The 27,542-nt window shown below is 54.3% G+C and overlaps 1 protein-coding gene across 3 annotated transcripts in view; it reads right to left on the bottom strand.

Annotated features, from left to right (window-relative positions):
• Positions 1-27,542, bottom strand: part of STARD10 (StAR related lipid transfer domain containing 10) — a 55,157-nt gene that overhangs the window by 16,213 nt on the left and 11,402 nt on the right. The window contains exons 1-2 of one of the 3 annotated variants that reach the window (XM_037740101.1): positions 21,951-21,967; positions 10,169-10,488 (exon numbers count right to left, since the gene is read on the bottom strand). In XM_037740101.1, the coding sequence (XP_037596029.1) occupies positions 10,169-10,375 (207 nt within the window). In that variant the 5' untranslated portion in view covers positions 10,376-10,488; positions 21,951-21,967. Of the gene's footprint in view, positions 1-10,168; positions 10,489-10,821; positions 11,032-21,950; positions 21,968-27,542 lie in introns of those variants that run through there. The other 2 variants (XM_017533113.2, XM_037740102.1) reach the window with 2 other exon arrangements.

Consider the following 27,542-nt stretch of genomic DNA (forward strand, 5'->3'; position numbering starts at 1 on the left):
CACAGAGCACAAGTGGTGTGGGCCCAGGGCAAGGTCTTCTTTCCCCATCTTTGGACTCAGTATTCCTGCCTGCAAAATGACCAGGCAATCCCTATGGCCCTCTCCTCTACAGCGAAGGGGATCTGACAGCAGCTACCACCAACACATCTTCTCCCCAAAAGTGGAGCCCCCGAGATTGTAGTGGAGAGTAGAGATGTTACCATGTCTCACCCAGACAGAGTTCCCTGAGCAGACTCAGCTAGACCTTCTCCGCTGCCCTCCATCCAGGGCTGAGTGACTCATCCCTGCTCTGCCTCCTTCACCCTTTCCTCCCTGGTCCCCAGCAGCCTCCCTTGACCCCTACCCCTACCTCCACCTCCACGCTCCAGAGAAGCAGGCCCAGCTCTGCAGCAGTGATGAACATCCTGCTCCAACGACGTTGCAGAGGCTGGCCTCCTGCCCCATACCTCTCCACTCCTATCCTGGGGGCCAAGAGGGAACCAGGCAGAGAAGGGAGAGCTGAGAAAGGGAGGCAGAGAGTAGAAGGCCTAGAAGAAAAGGGAAGGGGTTGGGGAGGCCAGTGGGACAATACGGGCCAGGGCTGACTTACAGACATCAAGACAGGCAAAGACAGAGAGGGAAAAAGCCTCCCAAGGCTTCCAGGACCACCAGTGGACTGATGCCCCCACAGCTCTCCAGTAAAGTTCCAGGCTTCATCCCCAGCAGCCTCTGGAGCACCGCCCCCTGGGCAGCCCACAGGCATCTCCCGCTCCCCATTCAGGCACGATTCTCCCTGTGCCTGGTGCTGCCATAGGGGGCACAGATCTCTCTGTGCCCAGTGCTGCCATAGGGGGTATGGTTCTCCCTGTGCCCCACACTGCCATAGATGGCATGGTTCTCCCTGTGCCTGGTGCTGCCATAGCGGGCATTGTTCTCCCTGTGCCTGGTGCTGCCATAGAGGGCATGGCTCTCCCTGTACCTGGTGCTGCCATAGCAGGCATGGTTCTCCCTGTGCCCGGCACTGCCATAGGGGACATGGTTCTCCCTGTGCCCAGCACTGCCATAGAGGGCATGGTTATCCCTGTGCTCAGCACTGCCATAGGAAGCATGGTTCTCCCTGTGCCTGGTGCGGCCTTAGCAGGCACAGTTCTCCCTGTGTCAAGTGCTGCCATAGGGGGTATGGTTCTCCCTGTGCCCAGCACTGCCATAGGGGGCAAGGTTCTTCCTGTGCCCAGCACTGCCATAGGGGGCATGGTTCTGTACTTGTCCCTTATGCTCTTACTCTCAACCTCTAGCCAACTCAGCTCCTTGGATTCCACTTGGCCACGACCTTCCCAGCAGCCCCTCTTCACCAGCCCATATAGGTTCACCATCCTTACTTGGACCCCTATAGCCACAACCTCTTCTCTGGTCTCCAGACTTCCAGGCCAGCACTGCCCAACTTGAAAGCCTCTGCTATCTGTCTGTCTGTCTGTCTGTCTGTGTCTGTCTCTCTCTCTCTCTCTCTCTCTCTCTCTCTCTGTGCCATCAGGATAAAATCCAAACCTCAAAACGTCCTCCCCACCTTGGTTCTGCCTATTTTCTTCCTCACCATTAGCCCTGAACCCCTGCCAGTCGGGAGCCTACCTCCCTTAGCCACTACTTTCTCTGCTTGCCGCCTTATCCTTCTGCACCCTGAGGCCCCATCCAAACACCACCTCCTGGAGAAGCCCGCATACCATCCCCCCACCATGCTGCCAGTCACTGGCCTCACTCAGCCTGAGTATATGTCTCTGTCCCCATACTGCTCACAAAAGGCTGTCACTGTCTCCATGTGTCTCCCCACGAGGCCCAGAGTCTCTTAAGAGCAGTTCCCAGGTCCGATATCTCCAGGTGGCTGGCAGGATGGGTGGGAGGCATGAGAAGAGGTTTGTTGAATGAATAAACAACTGGGAAAAGAACAACATGACCAGTAGAGACATTAAGGACAGAATGACCTTAAGACACAGGAACAAAGTGGCCAGTAGAGACATTAAGGACATTGGCAGTAGCCATTGAGGAACAGGGGAACAGAGATGGATAGAAAACACATCCCAAAGGGAAGACCCCGAGACCCAGAGACAGGCTTGAGGCAGCCGCATCCCTCTTGGCGCCTCGCTCTGTCCCCTCTGGCATGCTTGGACTGGCCTTGATGCCCTGGGGCCTCTGAAGGCAGCACAGGCAGCTTCAGAAGGGGAAACCACGGCACAGCCAGAGCCGAGCCAGGGGCGGGAGCTGCCAGGAGACAGCTGAGGAGACATAATTGGATCATAGACAACTCTGCTTCTGCAGTGAGGGGGTGTGACTCACACACACAGAGTAACGCCAGACACAGAAACACACACAGAGTCTCACACTCACAGGCACAGGTGCACATACCTTAAACACAGATTGACTGACCCCTTTCAGGCCCCTGTCCCAGAGCTGTCAGGTCAGTGGGAAAGGGGAGATGGGGAACCCGGCACCTGCCCCTGAGGAGCACAGTCTGCCAGACTAAGGGCCACACCACACACACCATCACCCACAATTCAGCCCCACACACGAAGTCCCCAACAGAATCCTCGATCCCTATCACATTATCTCTTCCTTATGCACAACTGTCATCTGGTGTCTTATTTAGTTGTTTGCTTCTATTTTGCTTGCCAACCCCTCAGCCTGTAAAACCCACAACAGCAGGGTCTGATCTGTGTGGTCTGCCCCTAAATTCCTAGATATGACACAATCCTTGAAACAGTATGTGCTCAATAAACATACTGAAGCAATGAATGAATGTATTATGCATGTATGCAAGTGGAGACACACGAGGGAACGCCATCCTTCTGGCTATCAGGCCTTTACCTCAAGACCCATCACCCCCCTGGCAAAGTACCGGGCCCCAGCCACTCTGGCAGGGTCCAAAGATGGTGAGCAGGGGCAGGAGATGGTGGAGATCTCGGGAAACTGGGGCAGATGGAAGGTATTGCACAAAACCCAAGGATAAGTAAATTGTTCAGGCACCAGAGGGGAGAACAGAGGTGGCAGTCACCCCCTACTTCCCATGGGGCAGCGGGAGGCAGTACATATGTGCAGATGTTGCTCACTGGCCCAGGACATAGGATTCCAGAGAAGCATCAGAGGCGGCAAGTACCTGCCTTCAGGGAGCCTGGGCTGAGGGGAGGAAGACAACGGTTATGCTAGAGCCCCAGAGAACAGCTCCAGCTGCCCTGTGCCACCCAAACCAGGCTCTCTTTAATGACAGGTGACAGGAATCTGCTGTGATTGGCATGGGATCCTCTGCTGCCCATGCTTCTGAGTCTCCAGGGGCCCCAGGGCATTGAAGCCAGCCCAGCCATGCCAGAGGGGGTGAAGAGAGGCAGCAGGCAGGGTGGGGCTGCCTCAAGCCTGACAGCTGGTCTGAGCTGCTTTCCCCCACCTGTTGCCAGAGCATGACCATATGCCCAGTCAGGGGCAAAGGTGAGGGGTCAGGGCTGAAATAAGGTTTCTATCCCCATCTATCCTCAGTGGCAACCTGGCACCCGAGCCTGGTCTCCTGCTCTTCGGGAACAAGCTGGAACAGCCCCGCCAAGGCCCCGGAGCCCCACAGAGCACATGCCTCTGGGGTCACAGCACCCACAGCCTTGGCTCCAGGTGGCCCAGCCAGGCATGGAGATGCAGGGGAAGAAAGAAAACCCATCTGTCTCCAGGGCTCCCTTTCTCTCATCTCCTGAAACTTTAAAGACTCTCGGTTGGAAACTGAGCTGGGGCTCGTTAAAGTTTAAAAGCTGGAGCCTGGGGAGCTGGGTGTGGAGGGCACAGAGCCAGCCTGGGGGCTGAGGGCTCCTCTAGTCCCAGCAGGGACACAGCCTGGAGGCACCCTCCACTCCACTCCAGCCTTTATAGGGTTCCTCGGCCTGCTTAGCGCAGGCACCCAGGGGGCTGCACATCCATGACGTCCTGCGTCCCAGCCTGCACAACACTTCACAGTGTGCACATTGCAAAGAGTTAGGCTGTACCCATCATATCCCATCCATGATCGCTCCTAAGGCTCTCTGGGTTCCATCCCTTGCTCCATTCCTCACAATTCGGCCTTAAGGTGGGCCTCAAATACAGCAGCAGTGCTCCCTTACCAGCCTCCCTGTCTAAAACCCTCCCCTGGTATCCCAGGGCCTCTAAGACTCAAGGCATGGAGCCTTGGTCTAGCTCTCTAATCACCTCCAGCCCCCTGAGTTCTGAGCCCGCACTGAACCACCTCCCATTATCCAAATGCACTACCCTGTGATCTGCCTCTGGGCCTTTGCACGGCTACTTCTCTGTATGGAATGCTCCTGATGGGATCAAACTTGTCATCTTCACTTCCCACCCAATTCCAAAAGGATCCCCTGAGCATTCCTCCTCTGTGGAATTCCTTCCCTGACCCCCAAGGCTAATTCAGATGCCCCTCTCTGTATTACTTTAAGTTACTTCTGGGCAACTTGCGCAGGGCCACACAGCCAGGACTCTGGGTCCTGTGCTCTTTTCCCAATATCTTCTGGGTTTCCAGCACTCCTGTGACAAGTGTCTCAGCACCCAGCTTGGGGCTCCTTGAGGTCAGGGCTTGGATCTGATTGCCCTCACTGTCCCCCACCTCCAGCACACAACCAAGCAGAAAGAGGCTACCGATGGATGCTTGCTGAATGTGTGAATGAATGAAGTATCTAAAGACAGGCAGGGCAGATAAGAAAGCTGAACCCCAGGCACAGACTACTTGCACAGGGCCACACAGCCAGGACTCTGGATCCTGTGCTCTTTCCCCAACATCCTCAACCTAACCTAGGCACCTCCTCCAGGAAGGCTTCCCTAACACCTCCAGCTACCTCTGATCTTTCCCTTCTCTGAGCTCCTCCAACCCAAAATCTAGACACTGACTACCTGGGGCCATGCTCTCTGGGAGCCTGTTCCCTGAGGACAGCTCTGGAACTATTTCTTCCAGTTCTCCCCATGCCAAGTCAGAGCTGGAGTCAGGCAGCTCAGGGCTTAAACCTAGGTTCAGGATCCCCTTCTAGGGACCATTCTGATGGCGCAGACTGGTGAGACCTTAGCCACCATCCTCACTCTGCGTCCACCAGTGTAGCCTCCCCTGCCCCGGCCTAAGGTTAGAACAGCCTCCACAGACCACCTGCCAAGCAACTTCCTGTACAGAGAAACTGCACCCACAGCAGGCAGAGCCAAGCCAGAGCCTGAACTGACCCAATCCAAGGCCCTAAAACTAGCTTAACTTGGCTGGGCATGGTGGCTCATACCTGTAATCCCAGCACTTGGGAGGCCGAAGCAGGTGGATCACTTGAGGTCAGGAGTTTGAGACTGGCCTGGCCAAAGTGGTGAAACCCCATCTCTACTAAAAATACAAAAATTAGCCGGGCATGGTGGCGAGCACCTGTAATCCCAGCTACTAGGGAGGCTGAGGCAGGAGAATTGCTTGAACCTGAGAGTCGGAGGTTGCAGAGAGCAAAGATAGCGTCACTGCACTCTAGGCTGGGTGACAAGAGCAAAACTCCATCTCAAAAAAAAAAAAAAAAAATAGATTAACTCGTGCCCCTGCCACCGCAGATAAGAAGACTGATCCAGAAAGGTGACGTGACTCTCAAAGTCACATAGTGAGGACTGGACTCCTGCGCAGCTGGGTGCCCTCCAAGGTACCCTCCCACAATGACACAGCACACGGAGACCCCCCGGCCCAATCATGTTAATAATCCAGCCCAGGGGAGTGGTGAGATCTCAGCCTTGGTGAGCCAAGGACCTAGGTCCTGATCTAGCTTCAGCCAAGCCTGGCTGTTTGGCTGTGCACATGTGAATTCCTGCCCTGAGCCTCAGTTTCCATGTCTGCTTGATGGGATTAAGGAGACCTATCCCACAGGACAGTTGGGAAGACACAGTGAGGAGACATAAAGAAAGCACGTGGCCCTGGCCCCACCTTCCTCATGATCCTTTTGTGTCCCAGAGACTGGTAAAAGTGGGAAGGCCTCGGAGACCCCTGAGCCATCTGGCATTTCACAGGGCGAGAAGGTGAGGTGTTGAAGGGCATGAGCTGAGCACTGGCCTGGGAGTCGGGAACCCAGGTGGCCTGTGGTATGGGGTAGGTGGACAGTGAGACAGCGCTGGGAGGGGCCACCGGAGCTTTCCCCAAAGGGGGAGGGGAGGAGCAGCAGGACAGGAAGTCAGGAGACAGGTCTCACTGCCCAGCTTCCTGTGGCCAGCCAAGCCACACCCCATCCCACACCTGCTCCAGGGCCAGGCCTCTCTCATCAGGGGCCCAGGCTCTTATCAGGTCTCATTCCTGTCCCCAGGCTGCCTGTGCAGTGGGTAGGAGGTCACCTGGAACTGTCTGTCCTCTCTCCACCAGGGTCTGGAGGCCTCTGAGGAGATGCCCAGGTCTCCCCTGCCTCTCACGTAGCAGGCATCAAGGGCAGCCAAGCACGTGCACATCCAGGGCAGCGCCTTGCAGGCCACATCCTCTGCAGTCTGTCTGTCTGTCTGCTCCTCATCTCTCCCCCAGGGCCCCAGCCTGGGTGCTGCGTTCAGAGGCTCTTGAAGCCAGAAGGACCCAATGGTACAGATGGGCAAACAGCCCAGAGAGGGGCAAGAATGGGACCAAGGTCACATGCAACAGCCAGGACTGGACACCCACTGGCCCTGGTTGAATGACTGATAGAAACTCCTGGTCTTCCATTTCTCACACCAATACAGGTGCCATGGGGAAGCTGACCTGGGCTTTGAAAGACCTGAGTTCAGGCTCCAAGCTGCCCCCTGCCTTATATCCAGGATCCACGTTCAGCATCTGTCCCTGGGACAGGGCCTGGACTCTCAGGAGGTGGGTGGTGTCTGCCTCTGCTCCAATATTCGGAGCATAGTACAGCCCTGGGGCCAGGTCAGGCTGGAGGCCAGGAGGGAGGGAGAAGGGAAGGCGTGGAAGTGGCCATCAACAGCCCCTTCCCCTTTGTCCTGGCTCCAACTACTGGGCCCAGAGCCACGGTGGCTTACAGGGACCTCTGGACCCAGGTAAGGGGAAAAGAGATTAGGAGGAGGAAATGAATTAGGTAGATAGCTAGGTAGAATCCATCCCCCATCCTGGGATCAGGAGCACAGGGCATGTCCAGGGGGCAGCTGGCTTTCCTATCTCTGGGCACAGGCCCAGAGCAGGCTGGGGCAGGAGAGGAGAGGGGGAAAAGGGCACAAAAACTCAGCAAACACCTGCAGTTGAGTCCCAGCCTCCTAGAGCAACCAACCCAGTCTTTGCTGGAGACTCTGGCTCCAGACCTACTCAGTGACCTTGGCAAGCCACTCCCCTTTGTGGGCCTTGGCTTTCGCATCCATCAAAGAAGAATAGGATGATGAGAACACCGCGTCCTCCAGGCCTTCAAAGAGTTATTGATGGGGTTAAAGGCCACAGTGTTGACTAAGATGCAAGCCCATGCGGAGAGGGGCAGGGGCTCTGGAGCCAGGCTGGCATGGATTCCACTCTTGCTCAGCTGTGGCATGACCTTAGGCAAATAACATCACTCACTCATCCTGTTTCTTTGTAACGTGGAGACAAGACAAGATTGCTACCGCCCCAGACTAGCCTCAGGGTAAATTAGATGAGGGGGAGAAATGCTTGGCTCAGAGCAGGGGCTCTCATTATCAGAAATGGGATTATCTGCATGGAACCTGGGAGTCCTGGAATCTTGGGGATGGGAAGATCAGAGGCCTCCATCTATCTCCCAGAGCTCCAACTAGCTATGCTGAGAGGATCAGGAATGGGGAGCTGGCACCTTGGGGTGCCCATTACCAGGGTCCCAGCCTCCCTCCTAAATCTGCGCTCTGCTCACCCCCTCTCCCCGCCCTCTCTCCGTTGTGGGGAGCAAAACTGGGGAGGCAGTCTGCAGGGAGAAGCAAGGAAGGAGGACTAGGCCAAGAGGTTGGGTTCCAGGCCCAGTTCTACTGAGACAGCTGTGTGACCCTAGGCAGGTCCCTGCCCCTCTGTGAGCCCCAGTATCCTCGCCTGCATCTCAGGGGCAGGAGGGATATGACATAGGGATTACCAAGGGCCCTTTGGCACCTCCAGCATCTGCTTAGTCTGAAAGAAACGGAAAGTTGGGTCCTGGCTGCCCAGGAGGGTGTATGCCTGTCCAGAAGATAATAGCCCAATTTTTCCAAGTCCCCACCACCCACAAGGAAGGCCACCAGACAAGTCTGATCTGGCCACGAGCGGTCTGTTGCAGTCAGCCTGGCCCCTAGGCCCACCAATTCTAGGCCTGGGGTGGGCGGCGTTTATTCATTAACCAAGCCAGATGGAGGAGGTAGCTCCGCCCTATTGACACAGAGGGTGGGAGTACTGGCCTCTGTTCAGACCCCTCCTCCCCTGACTTTCTAGAGTGCCAGCTTCATGGGGAAACTACACTTCTCCCCCAGTGTGTACTGCCAGCCTGAAGCCTTTTGAAGGTCACAATCAGGCTCTTGTGAACTCCCTTGCTCACCTTTCATTCAGTTTGTTCCTTCGTTCTTTCCTTCCGCTTCCCTTCTACAATATCCTGCTAAATCTGTGTTGGATACTGGGTGGCAAAGAGGACAGAACCTGAGAGGTTGAGGCAGGCGGATCACTTGAGGTCAGGAGTTTGAGATCAGTCTGCCCAATATGGTGAAACCCTGACTCTACTATATATACAACAATTAGCTGGGCGTGGTGGTGTCCACCTGTAGTCCCAGCTACTCAGGAGGGTGAGGCAGGAGAATCGCTTGAACCCAGGAGGTGGAGGCTGCAGTGAGCTGAGAACTCACCACTGCACTTCAGCCTGGGCAACAGAGCAAGGCTTCTAAAAAAAAAAAAAAAAAAAAGGGACATGCCAGCTGCCTTCCCCTTCCCTGCGCCTCAGGCTTAGACACAAGTCAGGGTCCTGAGCTCTGGGCAGTGAATCCCAAAACGGGAGACTCACATGGAAAGTCTGAGGCAAAAGACAGTCAGATGGCCAAGGTGCAGACAGAGTCAGATGGGAGAAGGTAAAGCAGAAAGGGAGAAGCAGAAAATTGTGTGGGGATGGACAGAACTATATATAAATGATTAAGACAAAGTGAAACAGAAGGGCTCAGGGTCAGAGGTGAAAGGTCAGACCTCTCAGGCCCTGGTGTGAGGCCAAGATACATGCCTGAACTAAGTCTGAGACCAGGTCCCAGGCAGAAGGGGAAGATGGACTCCTCCACATTTCCAGGAGGATGGAAGAAAGGAGAAGGCAAAGAAGACAGAGGCGAAGGGCACAGCCTACTACCAGGAGCCCACTGCAGGGAGACCTACCAGCCCTGGAAATGTAGCACCCACAGCAATCCCAGATGTGTTGGGGGCGGCTACTGAGGCCTCTAAACCAGAGTCTTCACCAGCCCCTGCCCCATCTGGTCCCCTGGGGGAGGTGGGTTCCCAGGGTCTCAAACCCCAAGCCTGCCCTGCAAAGAGGAGAATTGTGGAGTTGGGAGGAAAAGGGAAGACAGCTGTGAGCAGCAGATGTGTCTGAAACTGCCTCCTATGTTGGCTTCCCTTGACCCCAGCCCCCTTCCACCCTTCCTCCCCCAGCTCACTTACAGCCTGGCTCTGTGCAAGGCTGGGGCATCGGAGCCCTGCCTTCAGGATCTGCCAGCCACAATCCTGAGTCCCTGCAGGAGGCTCAGGGAGCAGCCAGGGAGGGAGGGAAGGTAAAGAGCAAGAGCAGAGCATTAGGCAGGAAGGAATCAGGTCCTGGGCACCCTAGGGTGAAGAAAGCAGGGAAGGAGACCTGCTCAGGCTAAGAGAACCAGGAATCAGAAAGAGAAGGGCCCAGTCTCCCACTTGGAATAACTCAAGTCAGGAAACAGGTGCAGGCTTCCCAGGCAGAGGGCTCCCTAAGGGAGACCCCTCTCCTAGATGGGCCTGGGAGCAGCCCAGCTCCCTGGAGCAGGCAGGCGCATGCAGAAGCCTGAGTTCCAGCTGAGAGAGCCACGGTGAGTCAATCCTGCTCTCCAGGCCTCGGCTGGCCCATCTGTGTGATGGGGCTTGGCCCAGCCGACTGTGCCTCCTCCCGGTCCCTGGCAGGAGACTTTCTCTGGGCTCAGAAGCATAGCCGGGTGTCTGTAGCCCAGAGAGAGGACCAGGAGACTCCGGGAGAGGCAGTAAGGGTGCAGTGGAGGCTGCAGGTATAGCGGGCAACCCTACCTTGATCTTGTGCAGAGTCCGATCCATCTCCACAGCCTGCACCCACACAGACACGCCAGCCTTGCTGTAGGTCAGGTTCCAGCCCACCTCGGCCTCACACTCTGACCGGAAGCTGCGGAAGTCTTGGTCATCGGGCACCTGGACGCTCTCTCGGCCCAGGACCGGCCGAGGCCCCTGGGGCTCTGTGGAGGCCGCCGGCTTTTCCATGGGAAGTGTGGGGAGGCCCAGGGCCCTGGTCCTAGTCCGGCTTTCCTAGGTCCTCCGCGGAGGCTCCGACAACGTCGACGCGGCTGCAGATGCTGACGCCACCTTCCTGGGACCTGCAAGACCGGTTTGAGGACGGGAATCAGTGCGCTGGGGGCGCGGGTGGGGCTGTCCGGGGTCCTGGCGGGTGGAGAGCTCGAGAGAGGCAGAGGCTGGCCCCGGGGAAGGGCAGACGGGCGCTGGACAGCCTCGGGGGCCCCCTCCCGAGGAGTGCCCCAGACCCCCTGGGGCAGGCGTGGGGACTGCGTATGGGGCGCGGTGGCCCGCGGGCGCCCGTCGGGATCCGAGGGGAGGGACGGTGCGGCAGCGCCCACGGAGCGACCTGCTCAACTAACTCGCAGCGGCGCTGCGCGGGGCAGGAGGGGCGCCCTCCGGGCCGGGCTGCTCACCTGTGCCCGACGCTCCGCCGGGGCCAGCCGGGGCCGGGGTGCGAGCGCCGCCGCCGCAGCTGCCCGGGAGACCCGGGGCCGCGCGGGGGCTCTGGGGGAGGAGCAGTGGGTCCCGTCGCCCGGCCCCGCCCCGGGCCCCCGCCCCGCGCGCCCCTCCGGCTAGGCTGGGGGCTCAGGGGCTCGGCGGCCACGGCTCGGGATTTTCCAGGCTGCGGAGGTGAAGCTGACGGAGCTCCGAGCCCCGCCCCGCCCCGCCCCGCAGGGTCCTAGCGCCAGCCCCTGCCGCCCCGGGAGGGGACCCGGCGCCCGAGGGGCCAGTCCTCAGCGGGGACCGGGGACGGGGTGAGGAGAGGCCGAGAGAGTGGGCTCTGCGAGGAAGGGCCACGAGGTGCTAGAAGAGGAATTCTGGAAGTTAACTGTGAACCCCTTCTCTCCACCACCTCCCATATTCACAGGTACACACCTCTACAACAACCTACAGTATTTACACACAGGCACGCTGTCCCCAGAACAACCCAGAGATGCCCCCACGCAATACCCCAGAGATCCAAAGATGGGCACACACCCCCATGACAATCAAGAGACTAACTCGCAGGGATGACAGCCCCACAGCAGCTCAGAGATGCCCACAGCTTGCATCCCCCACCAAGCCAGAGGCACACCACGCCTACACACACCCAACCCCATTCCCAGTGGGATGTGCAAACCCAGCAGGAAGCCCATCCAACCCACAAGGCTCAAGGTTCACAGGCTGGCCAGACATGGGCAAAATCTCCTCCCCAGTCTTACTCCTACCTGGGAGCTTGAACTGGGACTCCCTTCGGCCCCACACTCTGGGCCTTGGCCACCAGCACCCCTTCTCAGCATGCACACACGCGCATGTACACACACATACACATACACACACGCACGCACAGATGCACGCCTCCTATGGACTAGACGAGGCTCTCTAGAGCATCTGGCCTAGAGCTCTGGGCTCCCTTACCTCCCCAGGCAGAGTTGCCCAGAGCTCCATAGCTACCTGCACCAGCCCTCCTGCCATCCCTTCCAGCCTGGGAGGCTCCCCCCTGTCCCCTGGGTCCTAGTGCCAGCTCTACCTCCATCTGCTCTGTGTGAACTGTGGCCACTAGCTCAACTTCTCTGAGGCCAGCCCAGGGTGAGTGTGGCAGTCTGTCCCAATGACTATGGTGAGCTCCTGTGGATGAGCAACTAACAGGGCCCAACAAGAACCCATCACTTAGCCAGTGTCAGTGAGTCCACGGTCATCCTGACCAGCACGAGGATCTCAGCCTCCTCCCACCTCCATTCCTGTCTGTGCCCCGCTGCTTCCTCCTCCCTGGCCCTTAGTTTTCCACTTACAGACGGAGGGAATCAGAATGGATAACCCTAAGCTGCCTCCTAGCCTCACAAGCCTAGAGCTCTAGGATGGAACAGCTTTTCTTAAATGTGCTAAGAAAAAAACGAGGAGTCGAGGATTTGTCACGGTGCTTCACAAATAGAGGTGTTTCTTCCTGAAGTGCTTAAAGCGCCACGGAGATGTTTGTAAATTAGGCCACATTTTTAAAATGAGTGGGGGTGAGCAGGGAGGAGCCATGGTGGCAAGCGACCCCGAAGGGCATCCTATAAAGTGAATCCTGGACAGTGTGCTGCAGGTCCTCATGAGGCCTGTGTGAATGGCCTTAGATCTCCAGGCCTCCCATCTGCAGTGTGGGAGGCACAGTCAGATAATCACCCCATCCATTCTAAACCACACTCCTGAAAAGTGTCTGGGAATGAGTGGGTGGCTGGGGGCTGGCTCTGGGCTCAGGACGCCCAGGCTGTGACTCTCTGCTATCTACCTCCTCTGCCTCTAGCCCGATTCTAGGCAGGTCACTGCCCCTCCCCAGGCCTCAGCAGTGGACACCCAGGCAGTGTGGTTGTCAGATAAAACCCAAAGGGAACCCCAATAGAGCCAAAGCCAGCTTTGCTTTGAGAACTGTATCCTCTTGGATCTGCCATGAGGAAAAGAGGTGGCAGAACTTGCCTGGTGGCTCCTGCCTTTTTAGGGCCACACATAATAAAACACATCTCAGCAGACAGTAGGCACCAGAGCAGCAAACCTCTCATACCCATCATCCAGTCCAGGATGAAAAAGACAAGGCCTAGTGACAGGAGGCAGCAGTGAGGGCAGTCTGATAGAAGGACTTCCCCACCCTAGAGAGCTGCCAGAGAGATAAAAACTCAGGGAGGTGCAGATGGCAAGAACCAAACCATCACTCAGATCCAAACACAGAAGAGCCAAGACTCTTTTGGATCTTGGGTCAGTAAAGGTGGGCGACCTGGCACTCCTGGGCTCCAGCAGCCATGCGCTGGGCTCATCCCTGGGTCCTAGGTTTAGGCCAAGCTACCTCACCAGCAGGTGGGTAGAAGGGTAGCACCTCATTCTACTCATCATTAATTTACCTTTGCAAATGCCACCCCTCCCAGGAATTTCAGTATCTCTGGTTCTGGGTCTCATGAAAACCTCTCATATATGACAAAGCCGATTCATATCCTTCTCAAAACACCCCTGAACAGCGGAGAAGGGCCCCATATGCTCCAGAGCAAAAGAATGAGCCCAGAAGGGCTGGAGGGGCTCTGGAAGAGGACTCTGGAGAGCAACCACAGCCTGGCAGCACAAAGGGTCTGTGGAGCTGGGTTCAAATCTTGGCCCTATCATTTCCTAGCTGTGTCAACCAGAAGCCAGTGACAGGCCTTCTCTGAGCCTCAGGTTCCTCATCTGGAATAATAATACCTACCTTTCCTCTGAGAATTGTGGCAGGGAAAAGAGTTGTATATGTGCCAGTTTCACCTCCAGATAAGTAACTAAAAATATAACTGGTGGGGGTGGGTGGGGCAGGGAGGAATACACTGCCCAAAAATACATGGTTCCAACAAAAAGTGTTAAGGTAACATCTTGACATGATGGTTGGCAAGATTTGATTCTCATGGAAGATTAAACAATGGAAAGAGTTTTGGCAAAGCTCTGCCCACTGCAGTCCCCTGCCCCAGATCAGGGTCCCTCCACAGGAAGTGGATCAAGGTGCCTCTCTGAGCCCCCAGGCCAGACTCCAGATCTGGCTGCTCTCTGGGTCCCAGTTCCAGAATGGGGCATCACAGACAGCAGGAACCAGAGTAGGTATAGAAGGTGAGACTGTGTACGAGCAGGCGCTTGGCAAACTGAGAAGCAGTGTGGGAATGTGAAGCATCATTACGCAGGGCACTGGGCAGGCCAGGATCTCACACGTGCACCTCGCAGACAGAGTAGCTGAGGTTGTGGGAGGCACAGGAGCACTCCTGCATCACACAGCAAGTCAGAAGCCATAAGGGGACTCTAGTAACTTGGGACTGACCTAGAGTCCTGGAATGAGGGAAGGGAGCACTTAGAAAGAGTCACACCAGACTTTTTGCTCACTGCTGTTGGAGGAGGAGTCAGAGCACCTGCCTGGAGTCAGCCACCCCATGACCTGGTCCCTGACACTCCCCTCAACTCCCCATAGCAGAACTAAAGACCCCTCAGACTAAGGGCATCTGCCCCCCCCGCCCCGGGTACAAATAGAGACACAAAGCTCCTGCTAGCAGGGACAAATCGGAGATAAGTACCTAGGGGCTGGGTGCAGTGGCTCACGCCTGTAATCCCAGCACTCTGGGAGGCCAGTGCGGGTGGATCACTTGAGGTCAGGAATTCGAGACCAGCCTGGCCAACATGGTGAAACCCATCTCTACTAAAAATACAAAAATTAGCCAGGCATAGTGGCACACACCTGTAGTCCCAGCCACTAAGGAGGCTGAGGCTGAAGCAGGAGAGTCACTTGAACCGGGGAGGTAGAGGTTGCAGTGAGCAGAGATTGGGCTACTGCACACCAGCCTGGGCGATAGAGCAAGACTGTCTCAAAAAAAAAAAAAAAAAAAAAAAAAAAAAAAAAAAAAAAAAAGAAGAAGAAAAGAAAAAAAAGGAATAAGAACCTAGGAAGGTCTCTCAGCTCTTAACCTGAGGCTCCTGCTCCTCCCACTCCCATTACATACCGCACCTGCCACTTGCCTGCTGGTGACCTTGACACAGTCACTGCCCTCTCTCAGCCTCAAGAGTCAGCCTCCCTTGCTGCCTCCCCAACCTGCCCAGTGTCCTGGACAATGAGGAGCGGGAAAGTCTAGCCTTGCTCCAGGGCGCCCACCCCTACTCACCATCTAGTCAGACAGATGATGGCTGCCTTGATCTCCCTTCTGGGAGATGAGAGGGTCCCACCCGTACCCCTTTCCCCCACCCCCTCCTCAGGGGTAACCCTGCCTGCCAGTTTTGATGGGGCAAATTCCTAAGTTGTCCAGGGCAACAAGGCAGTGTCCTGGGGCACTGTTCTAGAAGATTAGGCAGTGACCTGTGTGATGTCACCCAGGAAGCAGGGCATGGAGGAGAGGTTCCAGAGACCCTTAGAAGGGTGCGGCGGGCCAGGTGTGGTGGCTCACACTTGTAATCCCAGCACTTTGGGAAGCCAAAGCAGGCAGACTGCTTAAGTCCAGGAACTCAAGACCTGGCTGGGCAATGTGGTGAAAACCCGTCTCTATTAAAAATTTTAAAATTAGCTGGGCTTGGTGGTGCACGCCTGAGGTCCCAGCTACTCGGAAGGCTGAGGCGAGAGGATGGCTTGAGTCTGGGAGGTCAAGGCTGCAGTGAGCTGAAATGGTACCAGAGCACTCCAGTTAAAAAAAAATGTGGCGGGGCATGGTGGCTCAAGCCTGTAATCCCAGCACTTTGGGAGGCTGAGGCGGGTGGATCATGAGGTCAAGAGATCGAGACCATCCTGGTCAACATGGTGAAACCCCGTCTCTACTAAAAATACAAAACATTAGCTGGGCATGGTGGCGTGTGCCTGTAATCCCAGCTACTCAGGAGGTTGAGGCAGGAGAATTGCCTGAACCCAGGAGGTGGAGGTTACGGTGAGCCGAGATCGTGCCATTGCACTCCAGCCTGGGTAACAAGAGTGAAACTCCGTCTCAAAAAAAACAAAAAATGTGCAGCACCAAGAGGCCCCCAGGGCTGGCTTGGCCTTGAGAGGGATGTGTCCTTCACAGTGGTAGTAGGTGCTCCATCCCAGGCCCACCTGGAGCCGGATCTAAGTGTTTGCCCAGGGCGGGTCTCATACCCTTGCTGGGCTTCACTGAGCAAACAGCCCGCACCTGCCTTTGGGGAGCTGCTGGAGCCTCAGGAGCCACACTGTAGTGCACAGCCTCAAAGTCAGTGCGGGTCAGGGTCACCCCACCCACACTCCGCCTGATATCCTGTCACAGTCCCACATGAAGCACTCCACCTCGGTATGACACAGGGCCAGCTCTATGCAGGTACACACACTTGGTCATGCCGGACCACACACAGCACCAAAGTGGAATTGCCAGATAAAATACAAGATGACAGTGGGGCACGGTGCCTCACACCTGTAATCACACCTATGACTCCAGTGCTTTGAGGTGCTAAGGTGGGAAGACTGCTTGAGGTCAGGAGTTCAAGACCAGCCTGGGAAACAGTGAGATGCCGTCTCTGCAAAAAATTTAAAACTTGGCTGGGCATGGTGGCATAGGCTGGTAGTTCAAGCTGCTAAGTAGGAGGCTGAGATAGGAGGACCACTTGAGCCCAGGAGTTCGAGGCTGCAGTGAGCTATGATCACACTACTGCACTCTAGCCTGGGTGACAGAGCAAGACCCTCTGTCAAAAAAAAAGACAACTGATACACAGTGAGGCTAAGTAACTTGTCCCAGACCACACACCACTAAGTAAGCAGTTTTAACCCAGACGGCCTGGCTCCCTAGCCCAAGCCATTATACAAGACCACTGAGCAGGGAACTTTGTGGCATCTGTCCTGCTTCCTCTTCCATCCTTCTCCCCACCCCATCCTCTGATCCCAGCACCTCTGAACCCTGGGAGCTGCCCCCTGGGCCTTGCAGGGGCCGCTGCCTCCCCTATGCTCAGGGGAGGGAAAAGTCTAGTTGCAGTCCCTACCACCACCACTACACACGACTTCAGAGTTAACAGAGTCCCCAGCAGGCAGGGAGGCCTCTTGACAGGAGAACAGGCCTAGAGAGGGCCAGAGGCTTGTCAGAGGTGGGCAGGGCCCGGAGCAGAACGAGGCGGACTCCCCTTTGGGAGGGCCCCAGGCCTGGATGACCACGCCCCCCTCTGCCTGCTAGGTCCTCCCGCTGTTGATGTCTATCGGAAACTCAGTTCGATTGTGGGGTCGATGCCTTGTTCCAAAAGCCATGGAGTTTCCTGTCAGAGGCGCCTGATCCATCTGCCTGACTCCAGGCCCTCCCTTCAGCTCTGTGCTCAGGCCAGGTGGGGGTGAGGCATCGGTGTGTCATGTCTGCAGGAAGGACAAGGCTGTCTAGGCCTTCCTCCACCCAGGTGGGCAGAACTCCAGCCCTGGGACCACAGCTCATTTTCTGGCAACCCACACAACTTCCTTCATTTGGTTTCTTCTCCTTTTTTATCTCAAAGTTGGGCCCTCAGTGTCCTGACTCAAGACAGTTTTCACCTCCTGGAACTGGCGGGGTCTCTAGGGAGGGCTCAGGGTCACCCCTCGGGTGATGGGAGAGGTTGGGAGGCCGGCCCCAAAACCTACCATAGGCTGTTAATGTTCCCGAGGAAGGGGGTCCTCTGGGAGGCTTTGCGGCCTGGGTGCTGCGGGCCTGCTCGCAGAGCCTGGACCTACCCAGAGACATAGCATGGCCCCAGGTATAGCCCAACTTCCATACCAAGGGACCACACGCTGGGACACCTGGGGTAGGGTCTTCTCTTGCTGGGCCTCATTTTCCTCATCTGTCCAAAGGGGCTAATGCTCCCTGCCTGCCCTTCTGCCTGACGGGGTTGCGAAGGTGAGACAGAGTGTGACAGGTGCCTGCTGTGGCCCAGTGCCTCTCCCTAGAGAGGGTGTGCAGAGCTGTGTGTAAGTGACAGCTTACACACCACTGTGACCTGGGTGCTGGTATGTGCATTCCCTAGGAGCACAAGTGACCGAAGTCTGTGTGGGAGCTCGGTGTGGCTGTGTGGCACTGCAAGGTTTCTCAGTGTGGGTGAGCCAGTGCTCTGGGTGTAGGATTACCAGATTTAGCAAATATTTGGGATGTACTTATAGTAAAAACGTATTTGTTGCTTATCTGAAATTCTAACTGTACTAGGTGTCCTGCTTTTTTTTCTTTTTTTTTTTTGAGGTGGAGTCTCGCTCTGTTGCCCAGGCTGGAGTGCAATGGTACGATCTTGGCTCACCACAACCTCCGCCTCCTGGGTTCAAATGATTCTTCTGTCTCAGCCTTCAGAGTAGCTGGGAAATTCCTGACCTTGTGATCTGTCTGCCTCAGCCTCCCAAAGTGTTGGGATTACAGGCATGAGCCACTGTATCCGGCCCATTTTTTTTTTTAAAACAAGATCTTGCTTTGTTGCCTAGGCTGGAGTACTGTGGTATAATCACAGCACGCTGCAGCCTTGATTTCTGGGGCTCAAGTGGTCCTCTCTCCTCAGCCGCCTGCGAAGCTGGGACCACAAGTATGCACCACCACACCCAGCTAACTTTTAATTTTTTGTAGAGATGGGGTCTCCCCAGGCTGGTCTCAAACTTCTGGTCTCAAGCAGTCTCCTGCCTTGGCCTCCCAAAGTGCTGGGATTATAGGTGTGAGCCATTGTGCCTGGCCTCAGTTGTCCCATGTAAGTTGGGTAGACTAATAGAATTTCTGTCATGACAATGAGGATGAAGTGAGTTAGTCCCGTGGAGTGCTTGGTACAGTGCTTGGCACACAGTGAGTGCTCAATAAATGCCATAGCTGCTATTAGCTCTCAGTCCCGAGCTTCCTTCCCCCAGGTCTGGCGTCCGTCTCTGAGGCCTGGCCTCTGTCCTGCACCTTTGTTCCTCAATCTGGAGGCAATGCTTTCTTTCTCCCAACTGGGTTAACCTAGAGCCTGGAGTGTTGAGAGGGAAGCGGAGGTGGCTGAAATGACATGTTGTCCCCCTCCCTCACCCCCAATCCAAGCAGAGCTGCAAAAGGCCTGCTTTCAATAGCATTTGCTCCTTGCCCCACACAGCCCCTCCTCAGTGTCTGACAGCTGCACACCAGGACAGCAGCGAGGCACAGGGGGTCTGGCCATGTCTAGCCAGAGAGCAGCACAGCACTGAGATGCCCACATTCCAGGGGCTGGCTCCCAGGACCACATGAAGACTGGTATGGGCAGAATTCTCTAGGGGCTCTGTCCGAGAATGGGGCTGAAGGCTCTGCCCTGGGTCAAGGGTCCAAACCCACACCCAGAACAGGCCTGCAGCAGGTTCAGCTTCCACGGGCACTGCTGTCGGGGACTCCTGCCAACCACTGCTTCCTGCCCTGAGTCCCTGGTGTCCTGGGTCAGCAGGTATCTCCACAGGCTTCCCGGGGGAAGGCTGCCTCTTTCAGCACCTTCTAAATTTAGGGCTTGGGCTCCGTGACTCACTCCTGAGTCTGCTTTGCTCCCCTCCTCCGGGAGTGCGCTCCCACGGGATCTGCGTCCTCTGCTGCCTCAGCCTGATGACAGCCCACAGTCCTGCAGCAGCCACACACACACCAAGGAGAGCTCCTGGCCCCACTCTCCTCAGGCCGGCCAGGTGCTATACTCTCCTTCCCTTACCTCTCCATCTTCCCAACCCTCCCTGCAAACCAGAGCCCACCCAGGTAGCCACATTGGGAGCTGGCTCGAAGCAGGACTATGAGGGTCGTGGGGGGTTGGGGAGAGGTGGAGTCAAGCCCTGCCCCTGCAGCATGGCTGTGGGCAGAGCCCTCACCTGAAGTCAGGAGGCTTAGGCTTGAGTTCTGGACCAGACTCACTCTCACCTTGCTGTGGGGCTCTCGGTGAGTTCTTGGCCTCTCTGGGCTTCTCTTTCCTCCTCTATAAACAAGGAGTTTGAACCAGACTTCTATTAGGGAGGCTTGAAGCAGAGCTGAAGTGAGCACAGGGCCAGACCTCCATCTACTAACAAGGTGGGGCAGAGGAGGTATATGATGTCAGGCTCTGTTTCTCACCCAGGCGCCCCTCTTCCCCTAGCCCCTGCTCCATGAGGGGAAACGAGGACCAACAACCTGCTGTTAACATTCTTGGACTTCTGCATGCAGGGAGGAAGCTCATGCACAACCCCATGCCCTGAAGGGGCTGGAAAGAGCCAGGGTCTTGTTCTGGTCTGACTGTCCAGGGCTGTGACATGCAGCTTGGAGTAAAAATCATCTTAACTCTTGGCCTCAGCATGTGGGGAAGAGAATCATGTGCGTGTGCAGATGGAAACACCCCAGACATTTCTCCTCTGCCAGGTTCCCAGTACTGGAGGAGGAGATGGGGACATGGGCCCCCCGCTTGACTTCCAGAAATGCTGGCACCCAGGGGAGGGTATGGAGGTATCTGGAGATGGTCAGACCTGGGGCTGCTGCTTCTCTGCCCCTGCATGACTCTAGGAGAACCCCATCTGCGACCTGCCTCAACCTGTGTTCACAAGTAACAGTTACTGAATGCTTACCATGGGCCTGGTACTGTTCTCTGTATTTAACAGGTCTTAACTCATTTAATTTATAGGTAAACTCTGAGACAGTCCCAAGGCTTAGCATTCTCACTTTAGAGACAGTTTGAGGCTCAGAGAGGGGCAGAGACTCACCCGGGGTCACAGTCTTAAGTCACTGGGAAGGCTGCTTAAAAGCCAGGTCTGAGGGCAATCCTGGCTTCCATTTGCTACCCCGAGGTAGTCCTTCTCAGAGTATACATTAGACACTAAATAAATGATGAAGATGTTTGATTACTGCCATGTAATGGAAAGATCCCTGTCCTAGTCCAGTTCTACCCCAACTCCCTGTGTGTCCTTAAGAGAGTCCTCCTCTGGCCGGGCACAGTGGCTCATGCCTATAATCCCAGCACTTTGGGAGGCCGAGGTGGATGGATCACCTGAGGTCAGGAGTTTGAGACCAGCCTGGCCAACATGGTGAAACCCTGTCTCTACTAAAAATACAAAAAATTCACCAGGCGTGGTGGTAGGCACCTGTAATCCTAGCTACTCTGGAGGCTGAGACAGGAGAATCACTTGAACCCAGGAGGCGAAAGTTGCAGTGAGCCGAGATCATGCTGTTGCACTCCAGCCCAGGCAAGAAAAGCAAAACTCGGTCTTAAATAAATAAATAAATACAAAGAAAGTCCTTTTCCCTCTTTAGCCTTACTTTCTCTGGCTAAAAAACAGAATGATAAGTGAAGGCCCAGTAAATGCTTGGAGGTAGATTTTGGATTCACCGCCAGGCATCAAATTATCTTGGATATCTTGAAGGATCTCGAATTTCTATTTCATTCATTCATTCATTTTGAGATGGAGTCTCGCTCTGTTGTCCAGGCTGGAGTGCAATGGCACGATCTTGGCTCACTGCAACCTCCTCTGCCTCCCAGGTTCAAGTAATTTTCCTGCCTCAGCCTCCCAAATAGCTGGGGTTACAGGCACCTGCCACCATGCCCGGCTAATTTTTTTTGTATTTTTAGTAAAGATAGGGTTTCATCATGTTGGCCAGGCTAGTTTTGAACTCTTGACCTCATGATCCGCCTGCCTCAGCCTCCCAAAGTGCTGGGATTACAGGCATGTGCCACCGCACCCAGCCTTGGATTTCTATTTCTACAAATACCTGCCTTTCATGACTTGCCTGGGGAGGCCCAATCTGTAATGAGACCTCAGGGTCTCCCAGCACTTCCCCCAACCTACCCCCAAAACCTCTAAGAGCACTCTAGAGAGAATGAGCTGCATACAGCCCAGCTCCACTGCTCCAAGGGGCAGAGAAAAGTCCCCTTTCCTGGGGGCAGCTGCATGATCCTGCAGGTGCCATGGTGTGCCTAGGTGCCACCTCGCTTCACCTGGCTGGGGGAGAGGCTCCAACTGCCTCAGCTCAATGAACATCACTTCCTCTTCTCATCGCCCAGGCCAATCCAGGCATCACCTCAGCTCCACTCCCCAAATGGAGCCACCTGAGTACCCAGTTCCTTCTGGGCTTAGAAACAGAGTCCACTGTCTTCCCACTCCTATGCATTCAGAGTCTGTTCCCTTAGTACTGCCCCCTCACCTGTCACACCTGGGCTCTTCCCTTACCTGGGCCACTGTCCTGAGAAGCAGAATCTGTACAGCTCCAGCAACACTCTCCTCTTCCTCCAGAATTCTCCAGATCCTCCTCAGCTTCCTGCCTCTGGTGGTCATCTCAACAGAGCAGGGTCTTCCTCCATCAGGTCAAGGTGGAAGTAGGAGAAGGATTGGGAACAGGGACTCCCCTAGGTTCTCAGGGTACAGTCAGTCTACCTAAGCCTATCCAACAAAGACACTGACCCCTGAAGTAGAGGGAAGGGCTCCAGACCCAAAGGCAGGAGGATTAGGCTTTATCTCTTGCTCACAGACTGCTGAGACCTGGGGCAAGCCCCTGTCCCTCGTGGGGCCCTCAGTTTTGCAATCTGCAGAATGAGGAAATGGGTTCCTCAATCTACAATCATCCGACTATAATAATCTTTTACCTTTATATACTGCGTGGGTAAATTCCTGAAACTAAGCTGCTTTCACCCCTGGATCTCACTTGATGTTCCCAACAGCCTGTCGCCATTGACAAACGAGAAAGCTCAGGTCCAAGGGAACAAAATTACCCAAAGTCGCACAGCAAGCTGGAGGCAGAGCCTGGGTGCAGTCCTTGAATCCTAATCCTTCTCTGGCCCTTTACCCTCTGTGATGCTGGGACTCTGTGCGACTTCCTCTAACCTATTGTCCCATTTGTAAAACGACTGTTGTGAGGACTGAATTAGGAGAGGCGATGAAGAGGGTCATTCTTTGCAAATCATAAAAGAAAGGACCAGAGAACGATGACTGGACCGTTAGGTTACTATTTATTACTGTTATCTTCGCTATGGCTCCCCCACGTGTCGATCCCGAGAAGCTCGGCTTGCGCAGGCGCTCTTTGGTGTTTACGAAGGCTTCGAGGCCCGGCTTTCGCGCGTGCGCTTCTCGCCGGGGACCGCCCGGAGGTTTCCATGCCGGAATATGGGCGGCTCTGCTTCGCTCCCTCTGGTGGTTGTCGCCCCTCTGTCACCACGGCTCCCAGGGTCCTTTGTCGGCTCCACTTTCATTGAGACGTCTCCACAGCCCTACAGCGGCGGCGATCTGAGGAGAGGGAGGAGGAAACACAGCGCGCCCGGCATCGTCCTCACCGGGGACTCCAGTATCTCAGTCACCGTTTCACTAAGCCCCAGGTGCAGGTTCTGGCATCCATCATGGCAAACTGGAGACCGTGGTGAATTCCTTCGGAATGGCGCGCGCATTGCAACATGGGAACTGTAGTTCATGGCTAGGACCTTTTCGGGGCTGGGCTGCTTAAAAACTACATTTCTCAGGAGCTCAAGAGTCAGACTGACAGAAAGGGGGCTTGCAGCATATTGGGAGATGGAGTTTGGGGAAGGTCGTGGGTTCGTGCTGGCAGGGGAACAGTGAGGCAATGGAGCCAAGTGCTCTGAGTCTGGGCCTCTGGGTTCGAGTTGGGCAGAAGTTACACAGTAGCTCTCATAGGAGCGGAGTAAACATTGTTGCAGCTGTGTTTTGGAAAGAATACTACTTATTAGTTGTGTGATCTGGGCGATCAGGACAAACGTCCCTTTATCTTTTGTATTTATTTATTTTTTGAGACAGGATCTCTCTCTGTCTCCCAGGCTGGAGTGCAGTGGCTCCAGAACTGCTGGCCTCCCGCCTCACCCTCCCAAAGTGCTGGGATTACAGGCGTGAGCCATCAGTCCTGGCCAGATGCCCTTTTATCAACTACAGTGGACCTTAAGGTTAAAGAAGCAAACATTACCTACCTACGAGTGGAGGGTTCAGGGCCCAGCTGACATGGTAACTTCTTAAATTTCTACTGCTACCAGAAAAGCCACACTCTTACTAAACCCCTAGCAATAGGAGCTATCAGGCAAATTGTCAGACTCTTCTTAACTGGGATTTACACCCCAGACCACTACAACACTGATTGACAGAGGACATGCCTTACAAACATTCTTTCCTGATAAGCAACTGCAAACCTCAAGCCAGTTTCAGCAAGCTCGTAGAGACTGCACACAAACTGTCTTTGTGTCCTATAGTTCACCTGTTGATGCAAAGAGCCAAATTCCACCTCATTTTAATGCAAAAACCCCATCCCAAAGTGAACATGGAATGTATGTTACATGTTTACTCATTGCACATGCATTTACCTCCCCTCATAAATATGTATAGCTTTTCCCCAAACCTGCTGAATATATATGATTATTGTAAAATACAGAGTCTGTGAGGCATAAAAACCAGCCTGCCCTTTCCCTCTACAAACAGAGAGCACCTCTGTTACATGCAGGAGACTTGTCTCTTCTCAGTTTGCAAATTGATGCCACTAATGAAACTGCCCTGATGACATCTCCCTCTGGTCGACTCACAAGTTCCTTAACTTGGTGTGTTCATAACTGACTTTTTTTTTTTTTTTTTAGCTGACTCTTTGGTTGGAGGGCAGCTACTCCTCACTGGGCCAGGTTCGTCTTCACCCACTGCCCACAAACAGCGTCACATTGAATGGGCCGTTTTTCACATAGATCAATGCCCTAAAACCTTAGAAAGCTGGAAGGATTTCAGGGTGGGGGAAAACTGGGCCTGATTTGCTCCGCCCCCATCCCTGTCTCTTTGACAAGGGGTTGGGCCTCAAGGTAGAAGCTGTAGAGGAGGTCCCGCCTTTCTACCCCTTTTCCTGATCCGAGCTGTGGTGATCTCCTACTACCTTGAAGACTTTCTAGTCAGTTTCCCGGAACCTCCTCCTCCCCAGTCTCAATCTCTTTTGTGCCTTGGGAATTTCACAGCCACCTCTCTTCACTGATTCTGGTGGCTTTCTCCTGGGGTCAGCCGAGAGCTCTGCAGAGTGGCAGGCTGTCGCTGGTCTGCTGCGGGGAGGGTGGGTGATACTGTGACAGGAAGCTTCCCTGTGGCTGTGCCTGGTTTTCCTTCTAACACTTCTTGAAACCTAACACTTCAACAGAGGGTCTAACTTCTTTGTGAGGGGATCCTCTTGCCACTTCGTCCCAATCCACCTCTGCTACGTCTCATATCAAATAAATTTGTATTCCTTTTATTCACATAACTTTGACCTGTCTTCTTTTTTTTTTTTTTTTTTTTTTTTTTTTTGAGATGGAGTCTCACTCTGTCGCCCAGGCTGGAGTGCAGTGCTGCAATATCAGCTCACTGCAACCTCTGCCTCCTGGGTTCAACCAATTCTCTGCCTCAGCACCCCGAAGTAGCTGGGATTACAGGCGTCCACCACCACACCCAGCTAATTTTTGTCTCTTTAGTAGAGACAGGGTTTCGCCATCTTGGCCAGGCTGGCCTTGAACTCTTGACCTTGTAATCCACCTGCCTTGGCCTCACAAAGTGTTGGGATTACAGGTGTGAGCCACCATGCCTGGCCAACCTGGCTTCTTTTAAAATAATATGGGATCATCTTCCCTTCTCTTGGCCATTTCTTCCTTCCTTTCTTTTTCTTTTTTTTTTTTTTTTTTGAGACGGAGTTTTTCTCTGTCACCCAGGCAGAGTGCAGTGGCATGATCATATATATATCAGCACGATCATATATCTATCAGATGGAGTTTCGCTCTTGTTGCCGAGGCTGGAATGCAATGGCGCGATCTTGGCTTACGGCAACCTCCACCTCCCGGGTTCTAGCAATTCTCCTGCCGCAGTCTCCCGAGTAGCTGGGATTACAGGCAGATACCACCATGCCCAGCTAATTTTGTATTTTTAGTAGAGATGGAGTTTCTCCATGTTGATCAGGCTGGTCTCAAACTCCCAACCTCAGGTGATCTGCCTGCCTCAGCCTCTTAAAGTGCTGAGATTATAGGTGTGAGCCACCATGCCTGGCCCCACATTAGCCAATATTGAATGATGCTTGATTCTCCCCTTGGAGGGAGAAACAGTATAATTTCAGTTAACTCCATCCCAAACACTGTTTCTCCTTTAAGTTGTCAACCTAAATAACAGAGAGGCTCTTTAAAAGAAAATGATGTTTATTTGGGAATAGAACATTGCAGTGGGAATACACATGCCATAGAAACCAGTGCATATTCAGGGAGGTAAAGAAAGACAGATTTTCAAAGGAAAAAAATGAGGAAGATTATATAATTGTTTTGAAATAATTATGCTTGGCTACAGAGATCAGGTGACACCAGTCTGGGGTTGGCCAGGCAGTTGCTGGGCAGATTTCCTCACAGAAGTTGTTGCTTTTTTTTTTTTGGTAGAAGGTTGCAGTGGCTTTTGTACCAGGTTGTGGGTTTTTTTTTTTTTTTTTGAGATGGAGTTTCGCTCTTGTTACCCAGGCTGGAGTGCAATGGCGCGATCTCGGCTCACCGCAACCTCCGCCTCCTGGGTTCAGGCAATTCTCCTGCCTCAGCCTCCTGAGTAGCTGGGATTACAGGCACGCGCCACCATGCCCAGCTAATTTTTTGTAGTTTTTTAGTAGAGACGGGGTTTCACCATGTTGACCAGGATGGTCTCGATCTCTTGACCTTGTGATCCACCCGCCTCGGCCTCCCAAAGTGCTGGGATTACAGGCTTGAGCCACCGCGCCCGGCTAGGTTGTGGTTTTTATAGTCTTTTGTGATTGTCTTTCTTTCCTTTCTTTCTTTTTGTTTTTTTTTGAGACAGAGTCTGGCTCTGTTGCCCAGGCTGGAGTACAAGTGGCACGATCTTGGCTCACTGCAACCTCAACCTCCTGGATTCAAGCAATTCTCCTGCATCAGCCTCCAGAGTAGCTGGTATTACAGGTGTGTACGACCATGCCTGGCTAGTTTTTGTATTTTTGTGGAGACAGGGTTTTGCCATGTTGGCCAGGCTGGTCTTGAACTCTTGACCTCACATGATCCGCCTGCCTTGGCTTCCCAAAGTGCTGGGATAACAGGTGTGAGCCACCGAACCTGGCCTGTGATTGTTTTTCTTTTTTTTTTATTTTGAGACTAAGTTTCACTCTTGTTGCCCAGGCTGGAGTGTAATGGCACCATCTCAGCTTACTGCAACGTCGTCCGCCAGTAGCTGGGACTACAGGTGTGTGCCACTACAGCTGGCTAACTTTTTTGTATTTTTAGTAGAGATGGGGTTTCACCATTTTGGACAGGTTAATCTCTCAAGTGATCCACCTGCTTCGGCCTCCCAAAGTGCTGGGATTACAGGCGTGAGCCACCACCCCTGGCCTGTGATTGTTTTTCTTGAGAGGCATATAAGCATGAGAATTCTCTCTTCATGTCCTTCCCTGAGTCTACTTGTCAGGGTTTTTTTTTTTTTTTTTAAGTTAATTAATTAAGCTGCTAAGTTCTAGGTTAATTTGTATTAATAAAATTATTAAAATTAATTAATTTTTTGGAAATAGGGTCTTACTCTGTCGCCCAGGCTGGAGTGCAGTGGCGAGATCTTGGCTCACTGCGACCTCTGCCGCCTAGGCTCAAGTGATCCCCTCAGCCTCCTGAGCAGCTGGAACTACAGGTACGCGCCCCACCTAATTTTATAATTTTGTAGAGACATGGTCTTGCCATGTTGCTCAGGCTTGTCTTGAACTCCTGGGGTCAAGCAGTCCTCCCACCTTGGTCTCCTAAAGTGCTGGGATTATAGATGTGAGCCACAGCACGTAGCCTTGTATTTTTTTTTTTTTTTTGA

This window comes from Cebus imitator, unplaced genomic scaffold (assembly GCF_001604975.1).
Source record: "Cebus imitator isolate Cc_AM_T3 unplaced genomic scaffold, Cebus_imitator-1.0 Scaffold79, whole genome shotgun sequence".
Classification (NCBI taxonomy): domain Eukaryota; kingdom Metazoa; phylum Chordata; class Mammalia; order Primates; family Cebidae; genus Cebus; species Cebus imitator.